The sequence below is a fragment of the Phascolarctos cinereus genome, unplaced genomic scaffold (genome assembly GCF_003287225.1).
Source record: "Phascolarctos cinereus isolate Bilbo 61053 unplaced genomic scaffold, phaCin_HiC Scaffold_2;HRSCAF=192, whole genome shotgun sequence".
NCBI lineage: Eukaryota > Metazoa > Chordata > Mammalia > Diprotodontia > Phascolarctidae > Phascolarctos > Phascolarctos cinereus.
The window spans coordinates 3,249,600-3,273,290 of NW_027555625.1; the positions used below are offsets into that span (position 1 = coordinate 3,249,600).

The following is a 23,691-nucleotide window of genomic DNA, read 5'->3' on the forward strand; positions in this document are numbered from 1 at the left end:
AAGTCCCAAGATCAAGCCTACTTCTGTAACAATATTAATAATAGCATTTTTTTTTAAAAATAGCATTTCTGTAGCATCTCCTCTGTGCCAGGTACTGTGCTAAGCACTTGGCTCCTCATAACTAACCTGGGATGTGGGTTCTGATATAGGACAGACAGCTTTCTGTGGGGCAGAACCCATGGAGCAAGCGAACCTTTGTTATCCCAGTAGTCTTGTGTTAAACTCCAGCATTAATTGGATAATAGAAAAGGAGAGCTTTTGGGGTAGTGGGACAGTGACACCTTTTCTTGAAAGGCTTCTCCTGATTGAAAATCTTTCTTGGAGACTTCCAAAGACTTGGGAGCCTGAACTTTTAGATGGTATTGACCCACATGCATGAGGTTTTCTAATTCGTTTTTTGTACCTAATTTTAGTAAAATCGAAGACTGCCTTGTTCTGGCTTTAAATCTGGAATTTCTTTGTGAATGTTAAGGTGTGTGGTGGTGGTTGGTAGTCAGTTGAAATAGTGACTTGATCATAAAAACAAAGTGTGAAGTATTAACGTAGTGAGGCTGGGTCAGTGGGGAAGCTTCCACCAGTGCAGATGAGCAGGCCCGGTGCTTCCCCCCACACCCCTGAGCATACACATATCTGTAATCTTTGAGAGTTGGGGAGCATGGAAGCATGGAGTGGACCACAGAGCTACTGTGCATGTCCACTTTGGCCTTTCCTGTCTCCAAGACTGCCCCCTCCACTAAGCCATTCAGTAGAATGGGAGGAGTGAATGAGGAGGTATTTAATGAGATTTCTAGTCCAGGGAAAGCCAGAAATTTAAATTTCACTCATGAAACCTTTATAGAATGCCTAAGGACTCAGAGATAGAGAGATAAAGAATTCATTTCAGTTCAAGAAATGTTTATGACGTACCAATCATGTGCACAGCTAAGGATCTTTTATTTTATCCTAATGATAAATAATAATAATAATAATATAATAATAACAGCTTTTTTTAAGGCAATTGGGGTTAAGTGACTTGCCCTGGGTCACGCAGCTAGTAAGTGTCAAGTGTTTGGTCTGGGGTCACATTTGAACTCGGGTCCTCCTGACGTCAGGACCCGTGCTTTATCCACTGCGCCACCTAGCTGCCCTAATAGTTAGCATTTCTGTAGCGCCTCCTATGTGCCAGGTACTGTGCTAAGCACTTCACAAATATAGTCTCATTTGATTCTGATAGCAATCTGGGAAGGTAGGTGCTGTTACTATTTTTTTTTTTTACAGATGAGTAAACTGAGATAGACAGAGGGTAAGTGACTTGCCCAGAGTCACACAACTAGTACACATCTGAGGCTGGATTTGAATTTAGGCCTTCCTGACACTAGGCTCAGTGCTTTATCTGCTGCGCCATGGAGCTGCTAGATTGGATATCAGTTAGAAGAAGGCAGTCTAGTAGTCCTCATGTGAGGCCATAAGGATCTGAACTTGGGCAGAGAACTATGATGAATATAGCTACCATGGACCATCAGATGAACCAGCTGTAGCAACCGTGACTGCTGGGGTGCTGAAGGAGAGAGAACGAGGTATCTGTGATGCCGCCCTATGGCAGGCACCGGGGATGCAAGGTCATGAAAAGAAATTGTCCTTAATAAACTAACACATCCATCTGAGTAGGTACAAAATCAACGTCAGATTTGGTGGGAGGGAAACTGTAGCCACCGAAGCGATCCAGAAAAGGCTTCGCATAGGTGGCAGGGGAGAGAATAGTCATTGGCGAATGTGGGCTCAAACTGGGGCGTGATTGGGTCGCTTAGATGAGGTTTGCTGGAGAGGTCCAAATACAGATCATGACCAGAGTGAGGTCTTTTCAAGAAGGAAAAAAATATATCGTGTGCACGGTAGGAAAATAACCTTTGTATACTCCTCACTTGGGTTCTATACAACCAGAGTTGGAGGGGAAGTTTGCCCCTCATTAGCTCCCAGGGCTTTCTCATTGCCTCTAGGATAAAAGGGCAGGTCCTCCCCATAGTCGTTGCAGGCTGGCTCACCCCATGGGCATGGCCTGGCCTTCCCAAGTGTAGTGATTGTCACTCAGCACAGTGCTTGGCACATAGGAGGCCCTTGTAAGTTGGCTGATTGAGCTGTCTATTTGTGTCCCCAGTGGAGTGCTTGACACAGTAGGTGCACTGAGGTTTCCTGAGCAGTGTGGTATGGAATCTGTGAGATTCTGCAATTCTGATTCTGAGATTCTCAGGGATTCTGAGATTCTGAGAAAGTCAGGGGAGGTCTCGGAATGGGTACAAGCTTCCTGAACTGGCGGCATTGGAGGCTTGGCCAGCCCTGGGGAGTCCCACCTCCTAAGGGTTCTGAAGCAAGCAGAAACCTCCAGCCCAAAGCAGGGCCTCCAAGAATGAGCCATAGAAAGAAGCCTGGCAGCCACTGGAAGAAGTTCTTGGATTGACTGTGGGTGCCAGAAGCATCCATTTTTCCTTTGAGGGCTGATGCAGGCTGCTCTGTTTGATTGGAAAGATCAGTAATCATTGCTGAAAAGATGGAGGGGTGAGGGTGGGTGGAAAGGGAGAACGGAGGGTTTGTTGTAGTTCTTACTTACATAAAGCTGGAGAGGACAACCATTGTCAGGGTGTTCTTGTACCTTACTTTAAAAGAGACAAATTCCTCTTAACCCAGCATGGACAATGGCAGAGTCTTTTATTCACTGGGGTCTTCGTGGAACAATGGCCCCATCTAGTGGAACCGCAGGTTTTTGCTAATACCAGTGCTTCAGATAACTGAGGTAGCAAAAATGATTTTGACCTAGAATCCCTCTGGCCTTTGTTACTGTTTCTTTCTGTAGCTTAAGAAAGCCATACTGAACCCCGAGCACCCCAACCCCACCCCCAGCAAACATTTCTGGAAGGTGGGAGACACTCTAAGTGCATCTGTTTGGGATGGGGCCAGTATCAAGACTTGCTACCAAAAGTATGATTTCTGACCCAGGATCTCCATGAAGCCTCAGTTTAAGGTACCCATGACATTTCAGGGTTGGATTCTTCTGCTTTTCCTCATTCCTGCCATTTGGGGCTAGGGGTAGGGTTCAGGTCATCAGTTTTCCCATTCAATCCCATCCATTCAGTCATTCCCTCTTTGAGCTTCAAAGTCAGATGAGAGCCAGGCTTTTTAAGCCTTTTTTTCCCCTTTGTAATCCTCTGTATTTTCTTTCAGGCATTCAAAAACCTGATTCTCAGGAGAGCTCCGTAGGCCTCAGGAGCCTTGCTGCCCACGGGCCCATGCCGCAGAGGAGGCTAAGGGCCTCCACATTGCTGATTTCTATTCTTTAGGAGGCATCCTCCATCAGTGCTAGTCTTGTTTCCAAGATTAGCCCTTTGTCAATAGGAACTCATTTAGAGGGGGTTCAGGCCTCTGAACTGTGAGGACTGTAGTGAAAAAATACAGTTCTTAAATGAGGACTCCCCCCCATTATCCATTAGCTTATTTCATAAGAACTCTGCAGGATTTCTACAGATTTCTTCCAAAGATGCTCTTTACCAAGCTGATCCTTTCTTCTGTATTGCCAGCCACGCAGTGGCACAGCGCAGCAGCTCCCTGACCTGACTGATTTGCCCTCTCTTGACTAAACTTATCTGGAAATGTTGGAAACTGGACCAGGATGATATCTAAGCTGGCATCCTTGAGAGGATGTGGCTGTCTCTTTGAGGAATTGGAGTACAAGAGTGGGGCTTCCTATCAGCCAGAAATCTCTGCCCCCATCCGTAAACCAGCCAACGCTGAAAGTAGGGTCCCAGGAGGAAGAGCCCTGCTGAGCCCCTCCCACACGTTTGTGACAAATTAGCTTCTTGAGCCAAATGACGTTTTTTTTCCAAGGGTGCAGGTTTTTTTTTGTTGTTGTTCTTTTTAAGGCAGCTGGTTTTTTAGCCATTCAGACTTAGAGAGGGGCTCCCTCCTGCTCCTGGGCTTTTCTTCAGTCTCTGACAGTGAGACGATCTAAGCCCTCCCCACTCCTCATCTTCCTGAGCACAATGGGTACTTCCCCTGGGGCTCATGGAGTCTTCTACCTCTCCTGATCTAGTCTTCCTACCTTCATACACACCTTAATCTCTCCCCTCCTTCAAATAAAGCCTTCCTTGGGCCCTTCTATTCCCTCAAGCTGTTGTCCTATAGCTCTCATCCTTTTCCTCAGCTAATCTAGAAAAGAGCTGTTTCTCCTCCCTCTTGTCTCTCTCCTAAACCTTACCATGCTGGTTCTGGCATCCGGCCGTATCACTCTATTGACGTTGTTTTCTCTCCCCTTCAGAGTTAGCTGGAGTCAAGAGTTCACATCCAGCCTCAGACACTTACTATAGCTATATGACCCTTTTATCTGCCTCAGTTTCCTCATCTGTAAATTGAGGATAAGAACATCCCCTGCTTCTCATGGTTTTTGTGAGGATCGAACAAGATAATGTTTGTAAAGCATTTATCACATAGTAACTGCTATATAAATAATGCCATTCATTAGTATTATTAAATCTGACGGTCTTTTAAAAAAATCCTTATCCGTCTTGACCATTTGCTGCACTTGACACTGCTGGTCTCCTCCTCCTCCTTGTCTCCCTGTCCCTTCTAAGTCTCCGTATCATGACCCCTGACCGTAGATGTTCCCCAGGACTCTCCCACAGGCCCCCTTTGCTCCTCCCTCTCTGTCGTCTTTCTCTTGGAAGTCTTTTCTGCTCATTTGTATGTGGCCTGATCTGCTGATCTCGTCCCAGCTCCAGTCTTTGCAGCACCAGTGTAGCCAGGTTTGTGGCCTTGGCCATCACCCTGGATTTCCTGCTCTCCTGCTCTCCACACCGCCAGCCCTTGACCGGTTGTGCCATTTCTGTCTCTGTGGTGTCGCTTACATCTCATCCAGTCTCTTCCTTCATGAAGCCCACCACCCTGGTTTGGGCTCTCCGTTCCTTCCTCCAGTATTATTGCTCTCGCACCATGACTCCCTCCCAGTCCATCCTCTATGGTGATGCCAAAGTGATTTCTTAAGCTCTGATTTGACCAGGCCACTCTCCTCCCATCTGCCTGTGGGCTAAAATGGCAGCTCCCTGCACAAACCCACTCCTCCCCTTTTCCTACATTCTGCGCTCCTCCTCTGTGACCCTCCATCTCTGGGCTCTGTGCCTGGGTCAGCAGAACCCCCTGCTCAAGCCTAGTGCCCTTCCGCCCACACCTTTTCTATAGTTATATTTATGCTGCTTCTGTCTTCCCCATTGTTCGACTCTTTGGAATCCCCAGGACCAAGCACAGTGGCAAATTAATCTGTGCTTGCTGACTAAGGGGGCCGAAATGGAGAGTGTCCAGGAGAGGCAACGGTGACCTGGTGAGGTTATCGGCGGCCTGGGGGCGGTCAGCGGGGGGGAAAAGAGGCCCTAGGTGCTGAGATGGTTGGAGAGAGACCCCCTTCCCGGCCTCTCGGGCCCACCTGCGAGTGAGTTGCATAGCCCTTCTCATCCAGGAGTAGATGGGTTGGCGTCAGCACCGCCTCAGAGATGGGGCCTGTCCTTATCCTGGGATTTCTTTTGGCACTCCCATGACTGTACTTGCTGGGCCCCTGTTAGAGCATAACTTCTTTGAGGTGAGCCTCCCTCTACACATCTCATCTCTGCAAGACCAGGGGCTGTGGACCTTACCTGTGGCGGGCTCTTAGTTAAAGATCTGCTCACAGCTATTTGTAGACACGTCCTCTTCCCTAACTAGGAAGGTAAGCTTCCTAAAAGCAGCAACCATGTGGCAGTCACTTGTGCTTCCTTCTCCTCCCTTCCCTCCATAGAGAGGAGCAGGTAAATGGGCAGTATTGGAGGAGCAATTGAGTGGCTAGAATCCTGAAATGAGCTGTTGTCAGGTTGGCATGCCTTGCCTCATCTTCTATTGGTCATAGGCTGTACCCCGAATCCTCAGTCCCCGCCCCTCCTGAATTCTCTAGTTTGGTTGTAGACTCAGACGGACTCCAGAATGTAAGCAGTCCTTCTCGCTTTCCCAAGTCTGGTCCTCTGGGGGTCCTAAAGTCCACTCAGTCCCGTACAGCTTGTTTTCATGGCCTCTGAGTTGTCGCCCTTTTCTGTCCAAGACCCCAGCCTTTCTCTTTCTGGACCTCAGTTTCTTTGTCTGTTAAATGATGAAGTTAGAGTTGAGGATCCCTCCATGGCTCTCCCAACTCAGAATCCTTTCGTGTGCCTGAAGAGATTGTAGAAGGCCAGGCCTTTCCCTGCTTGAGCATCTCCTTAACAGGTAGCTTTCTGGGAACTTTGAATGAATTTTTTTAAATATAGAAGCATATCTCTTATTTATAACAGCCATGGAGAAAATGTGATTTGTTCTTGACAGCCAATTTTGCCCAAACTCCTCTACTTCATGAAAAGAGTGGGGACACAGAGTCTTTTTGAAATACTTGCCTTAGGCTATGTTTGAGGTGTTCATCTAGGGGCAGTGAAAGTAGGAGCTTAGGCTATGCAGAGTCCTCTTAGGCATCCCTGAGAGTCATTGGGGGCAAGAAGCGGAGCCTCTTCAGATGGTTGTGATTGCACTGTCTTTCTAATGAAGTTGTAAAATGAACAGGTTCCTAAAATGTAAATGAGGAATTAGAAACACCTCCTTCTATCTTCCAGAAACGTGTAGCCTTAATTGAGGAGGTAGCGCGCACACACACACACACACACACACACACACACACACACACACACACACACACACACACACACACACACACATATATACACACACCTCTTAGAACAGCCACTTACTACTTGGGTAGCCTTGAGCAAGTCACTTCAGCTATTTTTTGGCCTTGGTTTATTCAAGTCAGAAGTGAACGTATTGAATCAAACGCAGACACCAACTTTTTTCCCTTCGTGTTTAACCACCAAGATTACTTGCAGCTCTGAAAATATTGCTGGTGGCCCTTGTATAAATCCAAGTCAAATAACTCCGCCACAGTTGCCTTTCTAGAGGAAGTAATGGATTTGAGTGGGAAAAGCTGTGGATTGAGGGAAAGGAGTCACTGGAATTCCCTTCAGTAAGGCAGTGGAGGGGATTCTGCTTAGAGAAGGAGGCTTGGCTGAGAATCATCATCAGAGGGGTGTGATGAGGCATGAATTCATCTTGGAAGTTAAGGGAGTGGTATTCTTATACTGTGTTGAATGGCTCAGATTGGAGATAGTGAGCAGGGTTTGCTGCAACAGAGGATCTTCTTCAAAATGGTCTTTGTTGGGGAGAATTCTAATACTTTGGGATGGCTTAGGGAATACCTAGGGCCCACTGCTGGAAGGAAGGATGAAGGATACAGGATGCCAGCTGTGTCAAAGACAGAGCTGAAGCAGCTATGGGGAGAATTGACTCAAGTGGTATGAAGGCCATGGGGTGTGTGCAGGTTCTTTCTCAGGGGTGAAGGAAAAGGAAGGAAATTATGCAGAGCCAGCGGAGGCCATTGCTGAGACCCTCAAGCTGATTCATAAGGAACCAGCCAACCTGGGAGTCTTTCTACAGGCCTTAAAATGGGGACTTGGAGATGCTATGGTTATGATAGCATCATAACCTGGGCCACCTGGTGGTGTCTGTCCTGCAGCTTCTGACATCCTATCCTTCTTTATGTGATTCTGGGTAGCAAGGGACTGGTTTTTGCTACGGTAACATGAACACATAGGCCTGATTGAACTGGAACTACCCTGTACCCAGGGGATGGAAAGATTCACTGCAGACTTTTCATAATTTGGCCTTAAAAAATAGACCTTGCTCCTAAATCCCTATTTTTCCACTTTCTGTAAGGTTTATTTATTTAAAAGGACACTGTCAAGGGCTTTTTTCCCCCTTTGATGTTCTTGTTTTCTTCTTTTGTCTTAGTGCTGGCTGCCATTTGACTTTGTTGTTCTGAATGGACCTGAAATTAGCAGTTCTTTGTTCATTCCTTTGCACAGAGAAACCCCTAGGAATTTTTGATGTTGACCATAATGTCTGTATGATGTCCATAGAGTAGTCTGAAGGTTGCGAAAGAAGCATATTTTTCAAAATAAAGCTTAGAGACTCATTATCACAGCTAACCCATAACATTTAATGTGTCCTTCCCCGAAAGGTTCTTTTCTGAGTGACTAGTGTCCCCTGGGACCTGATTCTGGCTGAATCCCTCCAGGAAGCCTGATCCACACCTGAGTGATCTCAGGGCCCTTTGTTGGCTTTGTGCCAGAGGTCTGGGACATTTAGACTGGGGGGGCTCTTGTGAGCCTGAGCTGCTCTTAAGGCCACTAGAGGGCCCTGCACCAAGCAGGTGCTAAGTAAATACTTGCCGCCTTCCCTTCCCCTGAAATTTTCCTAGGCACACTTTTAACTTAGTTGCTGGGCTTTCATTAGAATGAGAGTCTCTGCATATTTTCTGTAAGTTAATTTCCCTCTTGCTTTTTGTATTCCAGTTTGACAGTTGCACCTATACATGTTAAGGAGTTTGGGGAATTTGTAATAAATCTCAATTCTAAAGGGGAATATACTTGTTTGCTCATGGCATCTGTGCTCTCAGTAAAGTTGTATTTGAGAAATGCTTTGAAACCCCCAGTTGACAAGAGCCCCTTTGCCGTAGGAGGCCTGGCCAATGGCAGTGGGCGTTATATCTCGGCAGCTCCTGGAGCAGAAGCCAAGCACCGCAGCGCGTCCAGCACGTGCAGCCTCTTCAGCTCCAGCAGCCAGCTGTTCCCTCCCTCCAGGCTGCGGTACAGCCGGGCCGACATCATGCCCTCTGGCCGCAGTCGCTTATTAGAAGATTTCCGGAACAACCGTTTCCCGAACCTTCAGCTCAGAGACCTCATGGGGCACATAGTAGAGTTTTCCCAAGACCAGCATGGCTCCAGGTGAGTGTCTCAGCTAATCCTCCCTTGTGCGTATTTGTTTGTTTGTTTAGAGGTTCCACAGCAGCTGGTGGGTGGTCAGTCCCAGAGGGTGCTCCCTGGGGAGATGTGACTTGGAAGGTTCCAAAATTGCCCCTTTTGCTGCATTCTCTGAGAACGGGAGAAGCTAGCTGGCGACACGATTGATGGGCCTGCGTGTAAAATTTTGGGAAGAAGCCCAGGCCCAAAGCTTCTCTGAAATATTGTCTCCTTATACTTGCTCTTGGTAGCTCGACGACCTCGTTGGCGTTTACCTTGGGCTTACTTGTTTTTGGGAGATCAGGATTTACCCTAAAGTTGAAGGTAAAATGCAGAGCAAATGGTGATTATTGTGTTCCAGAGCCGAAGTGGCTTTTGTTTGCTCAATGCTATCCATGGCATTAATGTTTTCCCATTCTTGATTAAGATCACTCCAGACTGTAACTGAACAGCCCTGGAAAGTGTTAATTGGGTGGCCTGCTTGCATTGAGAGGTTGGGGTGACATTTAAAATGTTCTCAATAATTAAAGCAGGGCTTTTAAAAATTTAGGCTGTGGGGCCAGGTCCCAGAGTTGTGGTGTTTTGGTTTGGTTTGGTTTTTTTTGGAGGGAGTGGGGTGGTGTAAAATTAGCAATTTCCACAAGGGGGGGAGGGGGAGGAAGAAATGCCCTCTACCAGTGCAGACCAACAGGACATGTTCTATACATTACCATGGGAGAGTTGTCTCAGAACACGGAGAGGTCATGTAGCCATTATACGTCAGAGTGACTCGTCTGCGATTTTCTTCCCAAAAGATGAATTAAGATGACATTTCAGTTGATACACATGAATCAAGCACGGTGTCATTTCTACATATCAATCCATGTTACTGCCCAGATTGTGCATTGTATTTAAGAAGCATTTTTATGGTGATGCAGAGGCTAAGGACTGACCTTGGAGTTGGGTAGGCCTGGCTTCAAGTCCTGCCGGTGGGGGTGGGGTGGGGTGGGGGGGTGACCTGCATTCTCAGTGAGGACCCAGACCACTTCACTGTATCTGACTGTGACTGATGGGAAGGCTCTAGCACAGGGTGGACACAGACCGTGCTGTTGGCACATCCCCCGTGACCCTGGACAGGCCCCTCACGCAGCCTCTGCGTCTCCCAGACACCCCTGAACCGATGCTTAAGGGTTAGTCACATACCTGGGCTTTCCTACACTGATGGAATCAGGCCCACATGACACACCGGCCCCCCCTAAAAAAAAAAATACACACCAAAACCCAAGAAGTCACCTGGGCCAGAAAAGAACTGAAGAAAGTCTGAATTCTGTTTCCATTGCACCCTTCTCTCTTCTGATCTTCGTGAATTTACAGCCTAGATGGTACAGTGATAAAGGGCTGGATTTCAGGTAGAAAGAACTGTGTTCTAGTCATACACTTTCCTTCCTCTGTAGCATTGGGCAAACCATAACTTGACTAGGGGCCCCTTCCTAGTTTTCTAGTCTTTTTTATACTTGACTCCCCTCCAAATAAGCCATCTCCAGTCTCTGTCTGTACCTTCCCACTAGTTGGAAATTGTCCCCTTCTCAGGCTTTCTGGCTTCTGTTCTCCCCTTGTTCTGCAGGAGGCCTTTGCCAGCGCTCTGTCTCATCCTCACCTGACCCCCCTGAGATGTTCTTCCATTTACACTGTTTATACTTTGTTTGTAGAGGGGCTTTGTGTCTTGTCGCCCTCATTAGAATGTGAGCTCCTCGAAAGCAGGACTATATTTACCTTTATTTCTTAGTATTTCATCAGTCAATAAACTATAAAGCTCTGTGTATGCCAGATTAAAAAAAAATCCATGTACAGATAAAATCAGTGAGTAAAATAATGATAAAAAAAATCTCTTCTGAGGCAGAGGGAGGTCTAGCGGAAAGGAGAGTCAAGAGGATGTAGCCCAGGTTCTTACCTGGAAAGTGACCCTGAGGAAGGCAACACTGGAGAGGCTAGCAGGCTCTCAGATGGCATAGTCTATGCCCAGGAGATCCCAGGCCTCAGCCCCCCAAAGCAAAAGGAGTGGGAGGAGAAGAGGATTGCCACAGAAGCAGAGAAAGACAACTCTTGTGCAGTTTACCCCCGGAGGGAAAAGAATGGAGGAGGAACTCATTTGAATTTGATTCCTATTAGAATTCTTGGATGTCGAGGAAAGGAATCAGTGATCGTGGAGGACCAGCCCAGGCTGGGCTGATGGTATTGATTAAAATGGTGGCTCAGGGAAATGTCATAGATACAGTTCATCGAGATTTTAGCCAAAAAAGAAAGAAAGGAAGAAACCCAGAGTGATGAGCCTCGTGTTATTCATTTCAGAGAACTTGATGTCGGAAATCCAAAGGGAAAGCAGTTAGGATTAGGTAGTGCTTTGAATGAGACCTGAGGGTTTTAAGGATTGATAACCTCAGAGTGTTTGTGATGAATCTGTTGCCATCTCTGGCTACATCATAAGGGATGTAGTTTATAGAATAGGGGATACGGCTAAGGTGCAGTGGAGATGGGGCTGGAGTTGGGTAAAAGGCCTCAGTTTCCTCATCTGTATTAGATTAGATGAATCGATAAGAGGAGAGCCAGGTGGGGAAGGGCCTTTGGCTTGTCCCACTTGAAAACTGGTTGAAGAAACTGGGCAAAGTGTAGCCCAAGGAGAGAGAACCCCTGCCTTGTCCTGCAGGGCCCGCCAGTTAGGGCCGGCTCGAGGGAAGGAGGGAGGTGCTGGGTTTAACCTCGCTGGAGGTTTCCAGTCAGAGAGTTTTCAGAGAGAATTCGTGTTCACAGATTTCTCTTTGGCTGTGAAGTTCTGGGTGTCTTTGAATATGTGGAGTAATGGGAAAACCAGAGGAGCTGGTTGGAAGCCAAGCTCAGCTTCTTAGTCAGCCGGGTGGCCACAGGCGCACATGCTCTTCTTTCCTTTTCCCCCCTGCAGAGTGAGCAGAGGGTACCCTGGCATTGGTTACGTTTGGCCTTTGCATTTCTGTTCCGTGTAGATTCATACAGCAGAAGCTGGAGCGAGCTACACCCCCTGAGCGCCAGATGGTGTTTACCGAGATTCTGCAAGCAGCCTATCAGCTGATGACCGATGTTTTTGGCAACTACGTGATTCAGAAGTTTTTTGAGGTAAGCGCCTGCCCAGGTGTAGCAGTGGTGATGCCATCCAGCGGTTCTGGGTGCTCTTACTTTGTATCTTAACATCCAAGGATTCCAAGTCCTTAGGGGATCACTTGGTTTCTGATGGACTCACCTTGGCATTCAAAAGCACGTATCTTGTATATTTTCTTTCTCATTTTGTCTTTTTCCCACCCCACCCCTCTTGCTGTCTCTCTGTCTCTGTCTCCTCTTTATCTCTGATGGTGTTTGTCTAAGAATTTTTATGTAGCCGTTCCAGACGACATTTTGCCTGTATACAGAGACTTACTTGACTATGGATTGGTTAGGCTCAGGTCTAGGCATAACAAGAGTTTGTGAGTTTTGACTAACCAGGGTCGTCCTCATCCCTCCCCCTTATTTTTGTGGGCCTGAGCTCTTGGCCTTTTCCAGCCTTGTTCCTTACCCACTTTGGACAGTACTGGTCACTCAGCTCAGGAGTTTCTTGGGCTGGACTGACCCTGCCCAAGCAGCCAGGAACAGAGGGCTGGGTGGAAGGTCTCTGCTGGTCCCATCTGGGTGTTGGACTCACCACACCATGTTGGTGGTCAGCATCACAGGTTGCAAACCCACAGCTTGACTCACCCCATTGAGCCGTTAGAGTCAGTCTGCCATTGCTGTCGAAGGATGCTTTAAAATGGGGACAACAGAAGAAATAAACCGGCTGATTATTAGATTGTGAAAGCATTTGATATTCCCCAATAAAGTAGATTGGGCATCTGGTTTCACAAAAAGAAATGCCAGACACAGTGTGATCCTGCTCACAAGTTTGTATGGGCTTAGTTTGATCAGTAAGTAATTTCCTGACTTTTTTACTCACTTTTGTCTTAGTGATGACATTTTGACAATTGCTGGTGGGATTGGGAGCAGACCTTTTAAGTCCATGGTTTTGACTGTGTGTGAAGCAGAGGTTAAATGGTTAAAGTGGTGGGGCCAGGGGATGGAGGACAGAGGCAAAGTCTCTCCTCTGTTGCAGTTTCAGTGATGGAGTCTGGCAGGACTGAGGCCCAGGAACAATCCCAGATGGGCCTTCATTCCTGAGGATCTTGGAAAGAGGGACTATAGAAAGATGACTCGCTTCCTACTTAATCTTCCACATTAAGGCCAAAACCATGAAAGCCATTTCAGCTTATGAAGAAATTCATGTCAAGCTTGCCTGTCAGTAATGAAAATACTTACTTCCAAGGTCTATGATTTCATCCATGGATACAAATCAAAACCTTTCTACACCTTTGTCAAAGATGTTTGTGAGTTTTGGTGTCCCAAGAAATAGATGCTTTTTTCTTTTTCTTTTCTTTTTTTTTTTTGCATATGACACAATTGTGGCTTAAGTGACTTGCCCAAAGTCACGCAGCTAGTGAATGTTCTTTATCTGAGGTCGGACTTGAACTCAGGTCCTCCTGACTCCAGGGCCGGTGCTCTCTTCACATGCCACTTAGCTGCCCTCAAATACATGCTTTTGAAGCAAGGCCTCTAAGCCCCAGCCAGGCCTGGGCTCTTCAGCCGTGACAGCAGTAGGCTGGGCCTGCCCTAGCAGGTGCCGTCCCTGCAGGAGAGCTCTCGTGGCCTTTCCTCAGCCTTATGATCCTCAGCGGTCTGTCCTGGCCCTCTCCTCCCTCTGTACTTTTTCACTTGGTTATCTTATCAGATCCAGGGGCTTCTGCTTGTCCAGCCTCAACTTCTTTCTCAACCTTCAGCCTTAATCATTGGACATCTCAAACTAGCTGTAGACAATTTAAACAGCATTCCTACAATTGAACTCATTCTTGTTTTCCCACAGCCTTCCAGTCACCCATGCTCTCAGCCTAGATGTTACCCTCAGCTTCTCATTCTCCTCTCCCCCCTCCCCTCCGTATCCAGCCAGTGGTCAAGTCCTTCTCTTTTTGTCTGCCTTCTATGTCTCCTATTCTCCCCCTCCTCTCCTCTGACATTGCTGGCCCTGGTACAAGCCCCTCATGACCTCAAGCCTGGACCGGTCGACCTGCTAGGGCATCTGGCTGCCTCAAGTCCCTCCTTACTGCAGTCCATCTTTCGCTTTGCTCTCGGAGTGGTTTTCCCAAAACATAGGTTGGACCGTGTTGCCCATCTGTTCACTACACTTCAAAGTTAAAATCTTCTGGCACCCCAGGCTCAGGGAAATAGCCTATGCAAGGCACTGGGGACACAGAGAATGGAGTGCCCCTTATGGGCCAGGGGCAGGGGGGTTGGAAGCAAGTGGAACTGGTCGCAGTGGGGAGTGACGTGGTCGGCTCGGTCTTTGTCAGCAGCGTGTGGAAGGGCAGGGAGAACAGTGATGAGGGCCCTGACTAAGATTGTGGCTTTGGGAGTGGAGGGCGGGGGTCAGAGGTGAGCTTGATGGAGGGGGCAACCCAGGACCATTGTCTGTGAGAGGAGAGGGTGTAGAAGGATGGATGATAACTAACGATGTTGGCTTTGAGATGTCTCCAGCGCCTCGGGGTGAGGGATCCCATGGGCATTTAGGGAACTGAAGCTGATCTGTGAGTCAGCTGCACTAAGATGACTATTAAACGCCCAAACATGCAAATGAGGCGACTGAGGCAGAGAGAAGAGGGCCCCCAGGGCCGGATCTTGGGGAGCCCCCTCCACCAGGAGGCATGATGGGAGTGACACACCCACAAAGCCGAGGCCTCCTTACTTACCTTTGGCATGAACTCCCTACTGGCCACTTGTGCTCTGCTGCTGAAAAAGTGGTTATTCTTCTGTGCCAGAACAAATGTGAATTAAACATCTCTGTGTTCCCTCTCTTGCTTCTTGTTCCACCACCCCCTTCCTCAGGCAAAGGTCTGACCCCTGCTTATGAGACTCCTTTTTCTCCCAAGTATGCCTTTAAAATAAACGTCCCTGTTGTGGACACTTTTCACAAGACTGAGCCATGCTTTATTTTCACCCTTAGTTCCCTGACCTTTATTCCATTTTCTGGACGTTTCTTTTTTAAAATCTTGGCCACTGCATTCCTGTACAGCCCCATCAGCCCCATCCTTCCCAAGGTAACTTTGCTGGTAGACATTTAACTCTGTGGTCCTGCCTGTCCTTCCTCTGAATATGGGGAGGGTTTGGGAAAGGGAGGTGTGTCTGACTCTGCCAGCTTTCTTGTCCTCTTCACCAACTCTGTGCAGGAAGGTTCGCTTCTCCCCGCAGACTCTTGATTCCTCCTTGTTAGAGTCGAGAATCAGGCCCATGACAGATTTCCCCTCTTGACTGTTCTACCCTTTGATGCTTGAAATGATCACCAGTTGAGATGAAGTTCTTATCAGCTGTTGATGTGCACAGTGAGCCCTCCAGTCTGCTGGCTCATAGGCCCCCTCCCCATAGATGGTCAGCTGCTTGTGGTCTGGAGACACGGGTGGGTATCTTCCCTCTGCCCTTAACAACTCAGAGGCCCCCTCAGTCTCCTCAGTTTTAAAATTGGAGTAATGTTGCCCTCTCTGCTCCTTCATTGGGCCACGGAGATGAAATGCTTGGGGAAAGCTGCCAGTTTCTATTTCACTACCACAGAGCTCTTGTTTTCTTACAGTTCGGGAACCTAGATCAGAAACTTGCCCTCGCTACCCGAATACGAGGCCACGTTCTGCCGTTGGCCTTACAGATGTACGGCTGCCGGGTCATTCAGAAAGCATTAGAATCGATTTCCCCTGACCAGCAGGTAATTGTAAGTTATGACCACGTCTTTTAAAATTCTATTTTCCTAGAGAATTGTTGCAAGCTTATCTTTTCTGCCCATTTTCATTATCTTTGGGTAACCTTAAAAAACAAAATCATTTTTTCCCAAGTAGGTTAATATAAGGTGATTTTTGCAAACTGTCTCCAGTGCCAGCATAGCCGTCGGTTTCAGGTGCCGTGAGACAGTCATTTGTTGTGGATTACAGTTCTCGAAGTGGGGTCAGTCTGTTCCCCTTGGGTTTTTTTCCAGTCAGTCAGTAATGATTTATTTAGTCAAGGTGCCAGCCTCACTGGCTCTGGTTCCATGCCATCATCATTCAGAACTGCCTCACTGCCAGACAGGCACCGCTAGAGTGTCCATGAGGATCCCTGCGGGCTGCAGACCGACTTAGCTTCCACATGCACTGTGATCTGTGTTTCCATGCATCTTCATTTGGTCCTACCAGTTCCACTGTCACCTGGTTGGGGCTGCCTCTGGAGTGTGGTGGGAGCAGACAGAGTGCCAGGGCCCCCCCTCAGACCCTTTCACTAGGTGGGCGTGATGTGGTGACTTTTACAGAACGAGATGGTCAAGGAGCTAGATGGGCACGTCCTCAAATGCGTGAAAGATCAGAATGGGAACCACGTGGTCCAGAAGTGCATCGAGTGCGTGCAGCCTCAGGCGCTGCAGTTCATCATTGATGCTTTTAAAGGCCAGGTAACACCCGTGGCCTGGGCCCCCCGCTTGTGCCGATGCATGGGGGGAGGGGACCAAACTGTTTAGGTAGGGAGTCTCCCATGGCCCATCCCTGGTTTCCTCAGACATCCCCTTTATCTTTTGTTACAGTGTGGTGGTACTCAGGTTTAATTGTTCAGCTCTGCCCCCGTTAATGGGCACCAGAGCACTGGGCCTGGAGTCAGGGAGACCTGAGTTCTAATCCAGCCTTAGACACTTCTTAACTGTGGGACCCTGGGCTACAGTCTCTTTTCTCTGCCTGCCTCAGTTTCCACATCTGTAAAATGAGGATCATAACAGTCCCTCCCTCCCCAGATGCTTGTGAAGATCCCCCTTATGAAGCATTTGGCCATCTTACGGGCTGCGGGTGGTGCCGCTCTTCACGGCGCCCTAGCCCGCGCCCATCTGCCCTGACAGAACTTGGTTCTGTTCCTCTGTGTGTCCAGGTGTTTGTGCTCTCCACCCACCCGTACGGCTGTCGCGTCATCCAGCGCATCCTGGAGCACTGCACAGCTGAGCAGACCCTGCCCATCTTGGAAGAGCTGCACCAGCACACGGAGCAGCTGGTCCAGGTGGGGCCGAGGCCGGAGGCGCCGGCCAGGAGGGACACGGGGGGGAGGGGGGGGGCGCTGCGTGCCGGGGGCCGCGTGCCTGGGGCCACGGGGAGGAGGGAGCACGCTCCCTGCTGCTTCTCCCTCCAGGGCTTTGCTGCCGGAGTCTTTGAGGCCCTTGTTTGTAACCCTCTTCCTTGGATCCCTTGTCTTTCTCTGGGCTCGGTTCAGAGGTCGCCCCCTGCTAGAAGGCTTCCTTGACCCATGCCTGCCTCCCCTAAAAGGACTCGGTTTCTGTGTGTGCGCACGCGGGCAGGGCGTGCTGTGTTGTGCTTTGGGTCCGGGCACACAGAAGGCAGTGAATAAGTGTCGGGTTTTTGAATCTTGTGGGAGACAAGCCCTTGCCAAGGCTCAGGGAAGCACAGAGAAGACGGAGGGAGGGGGGTCACCAAGGAGATGGGGTGGAGGCCATCGGGCGTCCAGCCCACATATGCCCCTTTCTTCCAAGAGTTTCACAGGCGGGTGACAGACAGCAGCGTGGAGGCTGAGATGGGGAGGGCCCAGCAAGCTCGGCCAGGGCTCCTGCCCAGGGCCAGCCTTCGACTTAGGTCTCAGGCACTAACGCCTAACTCCGTGTCGTCGGTGACTCCGTCTCTTTCTAGGATCAGTATGGAAACTACGTTATTCAGCATGTTCTGGAACATGGCCGCCCTGATGACAAAAGCAAGATTGTTTCCGAAATCCGAGGCAAGGTCCTAACCCTCAGCCAACACAAATTTGCCAGGTATCATTCCCAGATACCCAAATGCCTCTGTCACATCGGTGTGTTTGGTATGTGCTGAGGGTTCGGGTTCATGGGGGGTGTCCCCTGAGTGGTCAGTTTGTTGCTGTGGGCTGGGGACTTTTAATTTCATTGATGCAGGGAGCTCCTGGTGTGGAATCTCTCTCGTATGTGGAGATTGACAGCTTTCCTGTAATTCACTAAAACCCATTTTCGAAGTGCAGTCTATGAGGTCAAAACTATTTTTAAGACATTTTAATTTCTACTATGGCAAAATGTTACAGCTGTAAGCCACATAGACAGAAGCTCTTGTCAGAGGTGGAGTCCTGAGACTGAGAAGCTTCGGCATTGCCAGTCTAAGGCAGTTTCTACGCTTTGGGGCCAGAGGCCTAGAACAAAGCTGCCCCATTCCCAGGCCCTTCCTCTCATCCTGAGAGTCCAGGCAGCTGCCTTTTGACAGCTTTTGTAATACAGAAATGCCATTTACACTCATTGACACAGCTAGGGGGCACAAATCTGCACAGCACTAGACAGAAAGCCCAAGTTTTGTGCATGTCAGTTGTGGGGATAGAAAGCCCCACCACTGATGCCCTGGAGCTTCACCTGAGCAGGTTTGAAATTCTCCATTCTGCAATCCCAGGCTTCTGGAGGGGGAGTCAATATATCCCAGGCTCTGTGGAGTAGAGAGATTCTTGACTATTTGTTTACAAAAGCAGATTATTGTCCCTTTGAAATAAGCATCATCATTTCAGAAAACAGCTTAATCCCAGTGGATAAAGAGATGGAAACCTGTGTTCCCTCTGTGAGTGTACGTCCCTGGGATTCTAAGTCGTCCAAAGCAGTCCAGGCGCCCTCCCCAGCCGTGTTCTTTTTCCGGGATGAGCGCACTGTGTAGCACATGGTGTCTTTTCCATTGTCTGTTTGTTGGTTTCTGCTGTAATTTTCAGAAGCGCGTCCCCCCCCCCCCTTTTTTAAACCTTGATTTAAGAATCAGAGTTGGACAGGGCTTCGCCTGTGATTAAGGACATCCAGGGACAGGGAACTTGCTCCTGGCTGTCCTGGACAGCTGTGGGTATTGGCTGGAAGGTGGCCAATATGGTGCTGAGTATCTGTTAAAGGAAGTCTTGGCTTGGAGGGCCAAGGAAGGAAGCAAGATGTGCTGTGATCAGCCCAGCGGGCAGTAACCCCTGCCTGTTGTCTTCTCTTGGCCAGCAACGTGGTAGAGAAGTGTGTGTCCCATGCGTCTCGTGCTGAGCGAGCCCTGCTGATTGACGAGGTCTGCTGCCAGAATGACGGTCCTCACAGTGCCTTATACACCATGATGAAGGACCAGTATGCCAACTATGTCGTCCAGAAGATGATCGACATGGCGGAGCCTGCCCAGCGCAAGGTCCTCATGCACAAGGTAGGCCTGGGGTACACTGAGGTGGGGGGGGGGAGAGGATGCAGCCAGTCAAGAAAGGGGCCCTCCCGAGAGAGGAGGGATGAAGAGTGGCCAGCGGAGGGGGAGGCAGGGTTTGCGTGAGTGTCTTATGTCTCTTCTCACTCGGACCTCCAAGTGACACTGCCTTGGAGAGCTGGCAGAGGAGAGAGTGGTCAGACAGGGGCACGGGGAGAGGGCAGAACCACCACGCCTCAGGCCTGAGGACTGGGAACGTTCAGATCCTGCCCCAGGCACTGACTAGGTATGTTACCCTGAGCAAGTGAGCTCGTGTCTCCGTGCCTCCTTTCCTCATCTGGAGAAGGTGGGTGTTGGACTCGGTGTCCTGCCCAGGCCCATCCAGCTCTGGGTTTAGGCTTGTTTGTGTAGGAAGAGCCTAGGCTCGGAGAGACAAAGGTTTCATGAGTCACTGGAGGTGGAGCTTCAGGAAGCCCCGAGGGCCATGCGCTCGGCAAGCCTCTGCTCTTGAAGTGGTCCAGAGGGGCAGAGGGCCACGGCCCACCGCCAGATTCTCCCAGCCTCAGAGCACAGCACCTTGGCTGTGAGTCCGTCATCCCCGGGGTCGCGGCTCTCTGAAGGGTGTTGCTTTCTCCCCCACAGATCCGGCCCCATGTCACCACTCTGCGCAAGTATACGTATGGGAAGCACATCCTGGTCAAGCTGGAAAAGTACTACCTGAGGAACAGCCCGGAGCTGGGGCCCGTCGGCGGCCCCCCGAATGGGGTGCTGTAGGCGCACTCCTCTGGTGAATTAGCAAAACACAACTCGGCTCCGAAGGTGGCCGTTTTTTGTTAAGCAGACCTATTTATTGACTTGATTCATTCATTTGTACATTTTTTAAAGTTCTTGTGTATATTTTGGGGGGGTGAATGATAGACTATCTCCAACCCTGATTAAAGACCTACCAGATTGGATTGCTGGCAAAGCACAGAATGCCTGTATATGATGTAATTGTATCAAAAATAGCTGTCACATATTTTGTAAATTTTTACCTTGTAAAGTCACAAAAAATAGTTTTTAAAAGGAAAAAGTACAGTATTCTTTTAATAAACTGGCTTGCAATCTGGTAGGTCTCCTACCCCATAGCACAACAGGTTTATAGAAATGTATATAGAATAAGAGTCCTTATTTTTCCCCCTTCTGTGAAGTCTTTTATACCAGATTGACGATTACCTGCATAAATATTATTAATGTTTAACCAAGGAAGTTAAGTTGTATTTTGGTAATTCACAACCTGTTACCCGGGTAACTAAATGAGGACAAGAACAGATGATCTGAGAAGAGAAAGGCTTCCCTCTTCTGCTGTGAAGCTGGTTTTATTTAGACACTGCCCTTGATTTCTCTAGCAATGTATAGAAGACGCCCTGCGTCTGCTTATCTGTGTAGTGGTTGTAAGAGGTAGCAGACTAAAATCATGACTGTTCATCCATCCAAGACTTCCCGCATTCCCTCCTCAGGTGGGCCGTACTGGTGGGGGGGGCTAGCAAGGAGCTTGGTCAGTCAGGGGACCGAGAGGGCCTGGCTGGAGGCGACACTGACGCATGAGGACATATTCAGAGAGCTTTTTTTGCTTCCTATAAATATATGCATTGTATGCGTGTAGTTCTTAGGTGTAAGTTTACAGTTTGACGGCAGATCTTGGTTCAATGTTCATTACAAACTTTGCTAATTTGGTAGTGAAGCTTTTATTGGCTGTACAGATGTACATTTGTAAACCTTCATGCTGTAAATGTAATTTGTTTTACCCGGGGGGGGGGAGGCGGGGAGAAAATTGCATTTTAGTGTATATTCAGATCCCCAGACCTTTTGCCCTAACATATAGTGTTGTATAATGTAAATTTATTTCTCCAAATCAAGAGTCATTTTTAAAAAATTTTATCTTTATATGGTTTCAGAAGTCTGAACCAGGTTTCTTTTTATCTATTGTGAGAAATGTCATTTTGTTTCATAACATAGCTCTTGATTCTGTTACTACAGACATTTTGAGAATTGGATTGACAAGTCAGGGTATTGTGCATAGTAAGAAAGTTCTGGACTGAGAAGGCGACTCACCGCGGAAGCCAAGGCTTTTTCCATCTTCCTCAATATGGTGTGATTTTTATTTTCTTTGTACAGAAGAGTCCTGTATTTTTGAATAGCCTCCCAAGTAAGAGCAGATGTGTAAAATACCCTTGTTTTCTCTGGACATTGGACATTGTAACAGTAACACGAACATGATGTACATTTACAAGAGGCCTTATGTACATTTCCCAAGGAGCTTTTTAAGGCAAAATTGTGACCATATGTGTATAATTAAAGTCGTTTTTAATCCTTTGCCTATGGAAATATTTTGGAAAAAAAGCTTGCTTTGTATATTCAGTTTCTGAAAGATAAAGAAAGTGCTTTGTATTTTGTTGAAGTCAGTATTTTGTATAAAACCTTTCTGTTGGCCCATGGCGGTTTTGTGCCATCTCAGTCATTGGATCATGTTGAAGGGCGTTCTTTTCTGGGCCCTTCAAAAGAGAAGGAAGCCTCTCTGGGGCAGTCCTGCATGTAGAGAATTGTCTCTTTTTAATTGTTTGTATCACGAATCTGGACTGACAGCAGGAATTTAGGGGTGCCAGGAATATGTTTTTCCTGTTCAAAGTTAAGCATTGTATTAGTGAAAGAAGAACATTGCTTGGTGAAGAAGAGAGAATTGAGCCGATTTTTCACTGGCATCCCTCTCTCTCCTGGCTTAGGGAGTCTTTGGTAAGCGTAGCTAGATCACTATGGCCATGGTTTGTGACCATGCAGAGTGCATCAGTCATTTCCACCCATGCCATCCCCCCTCCTTGCCAGTCCTGGGGAGGAGTGCTGGTCTGCTCGTGGGGCTTGGGACCCGATCTGGAGCCCTTCTGTGGGATGCTACTGCACAGGCCCTTGCACCTTCCCCAAGGGCAGAGCCCCTCCAGGCCATGCTGACGTTTCATCCCCCCACCCCTTGGAGGCCATTGGGCAAGAACCTGTCAGTCACTCGTGTGACCTTGTCCCCTCATGACGCGGCTTCCCCGTCTGCCCCTCTCCTACACCGCTGCGTTCATCTGGGATGCGCTTAGGGAAGCTTGCCGGGGTGAACGTTCAGCTTTTGCACATGAGCGTCTCCTTTTGATAGGCACTGTTGGTGGACCAGCTTGTTTAGTCTGATAAGTCCTGGCTCTTTTTGGTTCGTATGAAATAATGTTTTATTCACTTATTTGTATATTCTGTATAAACTAGAAAATGAAAACGTGTGAATAACATTGTATGAAATAAACCTGGTCTTGTGTTTTTCTCTAGGGAGATACTTCATCTGTGAGGTGCCCGACTTGGGCAGCCGGGGGTGGGGGGGGAGGTGAAGAGAGGGAGGGCCGAGTTCCTCTGGAGCCTCCCGAGTCCAGAGCTCTCATGTCCCACAAAGATTTCCCTGCCTTTGGGGACCATTCATCCTTCCTAGTTTGTTCTCATCTTAGCCAAAGATGGAATAGGAGAGCTGCCCCCTTAGAATATTTCAAGAGATGTGTGTACTTTGAGGTGGGGTGCCATGACTGCCCTAGATCTCCCTAGCACCCTCCCCCAGCTTTCCCCTACCTGTCGTTCCTTTCTCGATGAAGCAGAGCTTCCCTCTGTCTTGCTGTTAAAGGCTTGTCATGATTTACTCACCACCTACCTGTGTACCTGAGCAAGGCCTCTTGCCTAAGTCCTCACTGATCCAGTCTCGTTCCTGTGGGCCCATCACGCCTTGTGAACCTGGTCATTTGTGTCCTTGTGCTCCTTGGCATCCAGCCCGGGGCCAGTTCCCTGATCCTTGGCCAGCTTCTTTTGCCTCTTCTACACACAGACGGGCCGCCTGTCTGCAGATGCTCCCCGGCAGGCCCTTCTGTGATTACCCCCTGTCATGGGCAGAACATGGCACCAGGGCAGATTGCCCCTTGGTGTGTTGGTCCCTTTGTGTAATTAATAAAGGAGTTGGACTCCGATGGCCCATGTCCAGCACTCCTCTGAGCTTTCCTGCAGGAACACCCTCCACTTCAGAAAGGTCAGCTTTGAGCCTGGGCTGCCATACTCTGGGGAGACCCTGAGTAGACAGCTTTTGTCATAAAGTAGTGGTTGAAAGGGTGTTGGGTGGCAGTTTTGTTGTTTTTTAAGTCAGTGGATGGGGGGCAGCTAGGTGGCACGGTGGATAGAGCACTGGCCCTGGATTCAGGAGGATCTGAGTTCAAATACAGCCGCAGACACATAACACTTACCAGCTGTGTGACCCTGGGCAAGTCACTTCACCCCATTGCCTAACTCCCCCCCACCCCCCAAAAAAAGATCGGTGGAGGGGTCGTGGTGTTGGCTTCATCCAGTGTGTTGAGCCTCCCGTTCGAGATTGCTGGAAGACCTAAGCAGCAGCAGATGACAGCTCTGAAGTGAGATCGATTCCCCAAGTCCCCAAACAGACCGTCTCACCCTGGAGGGCAGCCGGCTTCGGGATGGGATTCTGACTGAGCAAAAGCCAC

At 48.6% G+C, this 23,691-nt stretch overlaps 1 protein-coding gene across 10 annotated transcripts in view; it reads left to right on the plus strand.

Annotated features, from left to right (window-relative positions):
- Positions 1-22,485, plus strand: part of PUM2 (pumilio RNA binding family member 2) — an 88,521-nt gene extending 66,036 nt beyond the window's left edge. For 6 of the 10 annotated variants that reach the window (XM_078149217.1, XM_020967408.2, XM_020967412.2 and 3 more), the window contains 8 exons: positions 8,585-8,852; positions 11,864-11,993; positions 15,556-15,690; positions 16,261-16,398; positions 16,863-16,988; positions 17,630-17,751; positions 18,961-19,153; positions 19,790-22,485. In XM_078149217.1, coding sequence (XP_078005343.1) covers positions 8,585-8,852; positions 11,864-11,993; positions 15,556-15,690; positions 16,261-16,398; positions 16,863-16,988; positions 17,630-17,751; positions 18,961-19,153; positions 19,790-19,921 — 1,244 coding nt within the window. In that variant the 3' untranslated portion in view covers positions 19,922-22,485. The remainder of the gene's footprint in view (positions 1-8,584; positions 8,853-11,863; positions 11,994-15,555; positions 15,691-16,260; positions 16,399-16,862; positions 16,989-17,629; positions 17,752-18,960; positions 19,154-19,789) is intronic. The other 4 variants (XM_078149218.1, XM_078149219.1, XM_020967410.2 and 1 more) reach the window with 2 other exon arrangements.
- Positions 22,486-23,691: the final 1,206 nt, after the last annotated feature.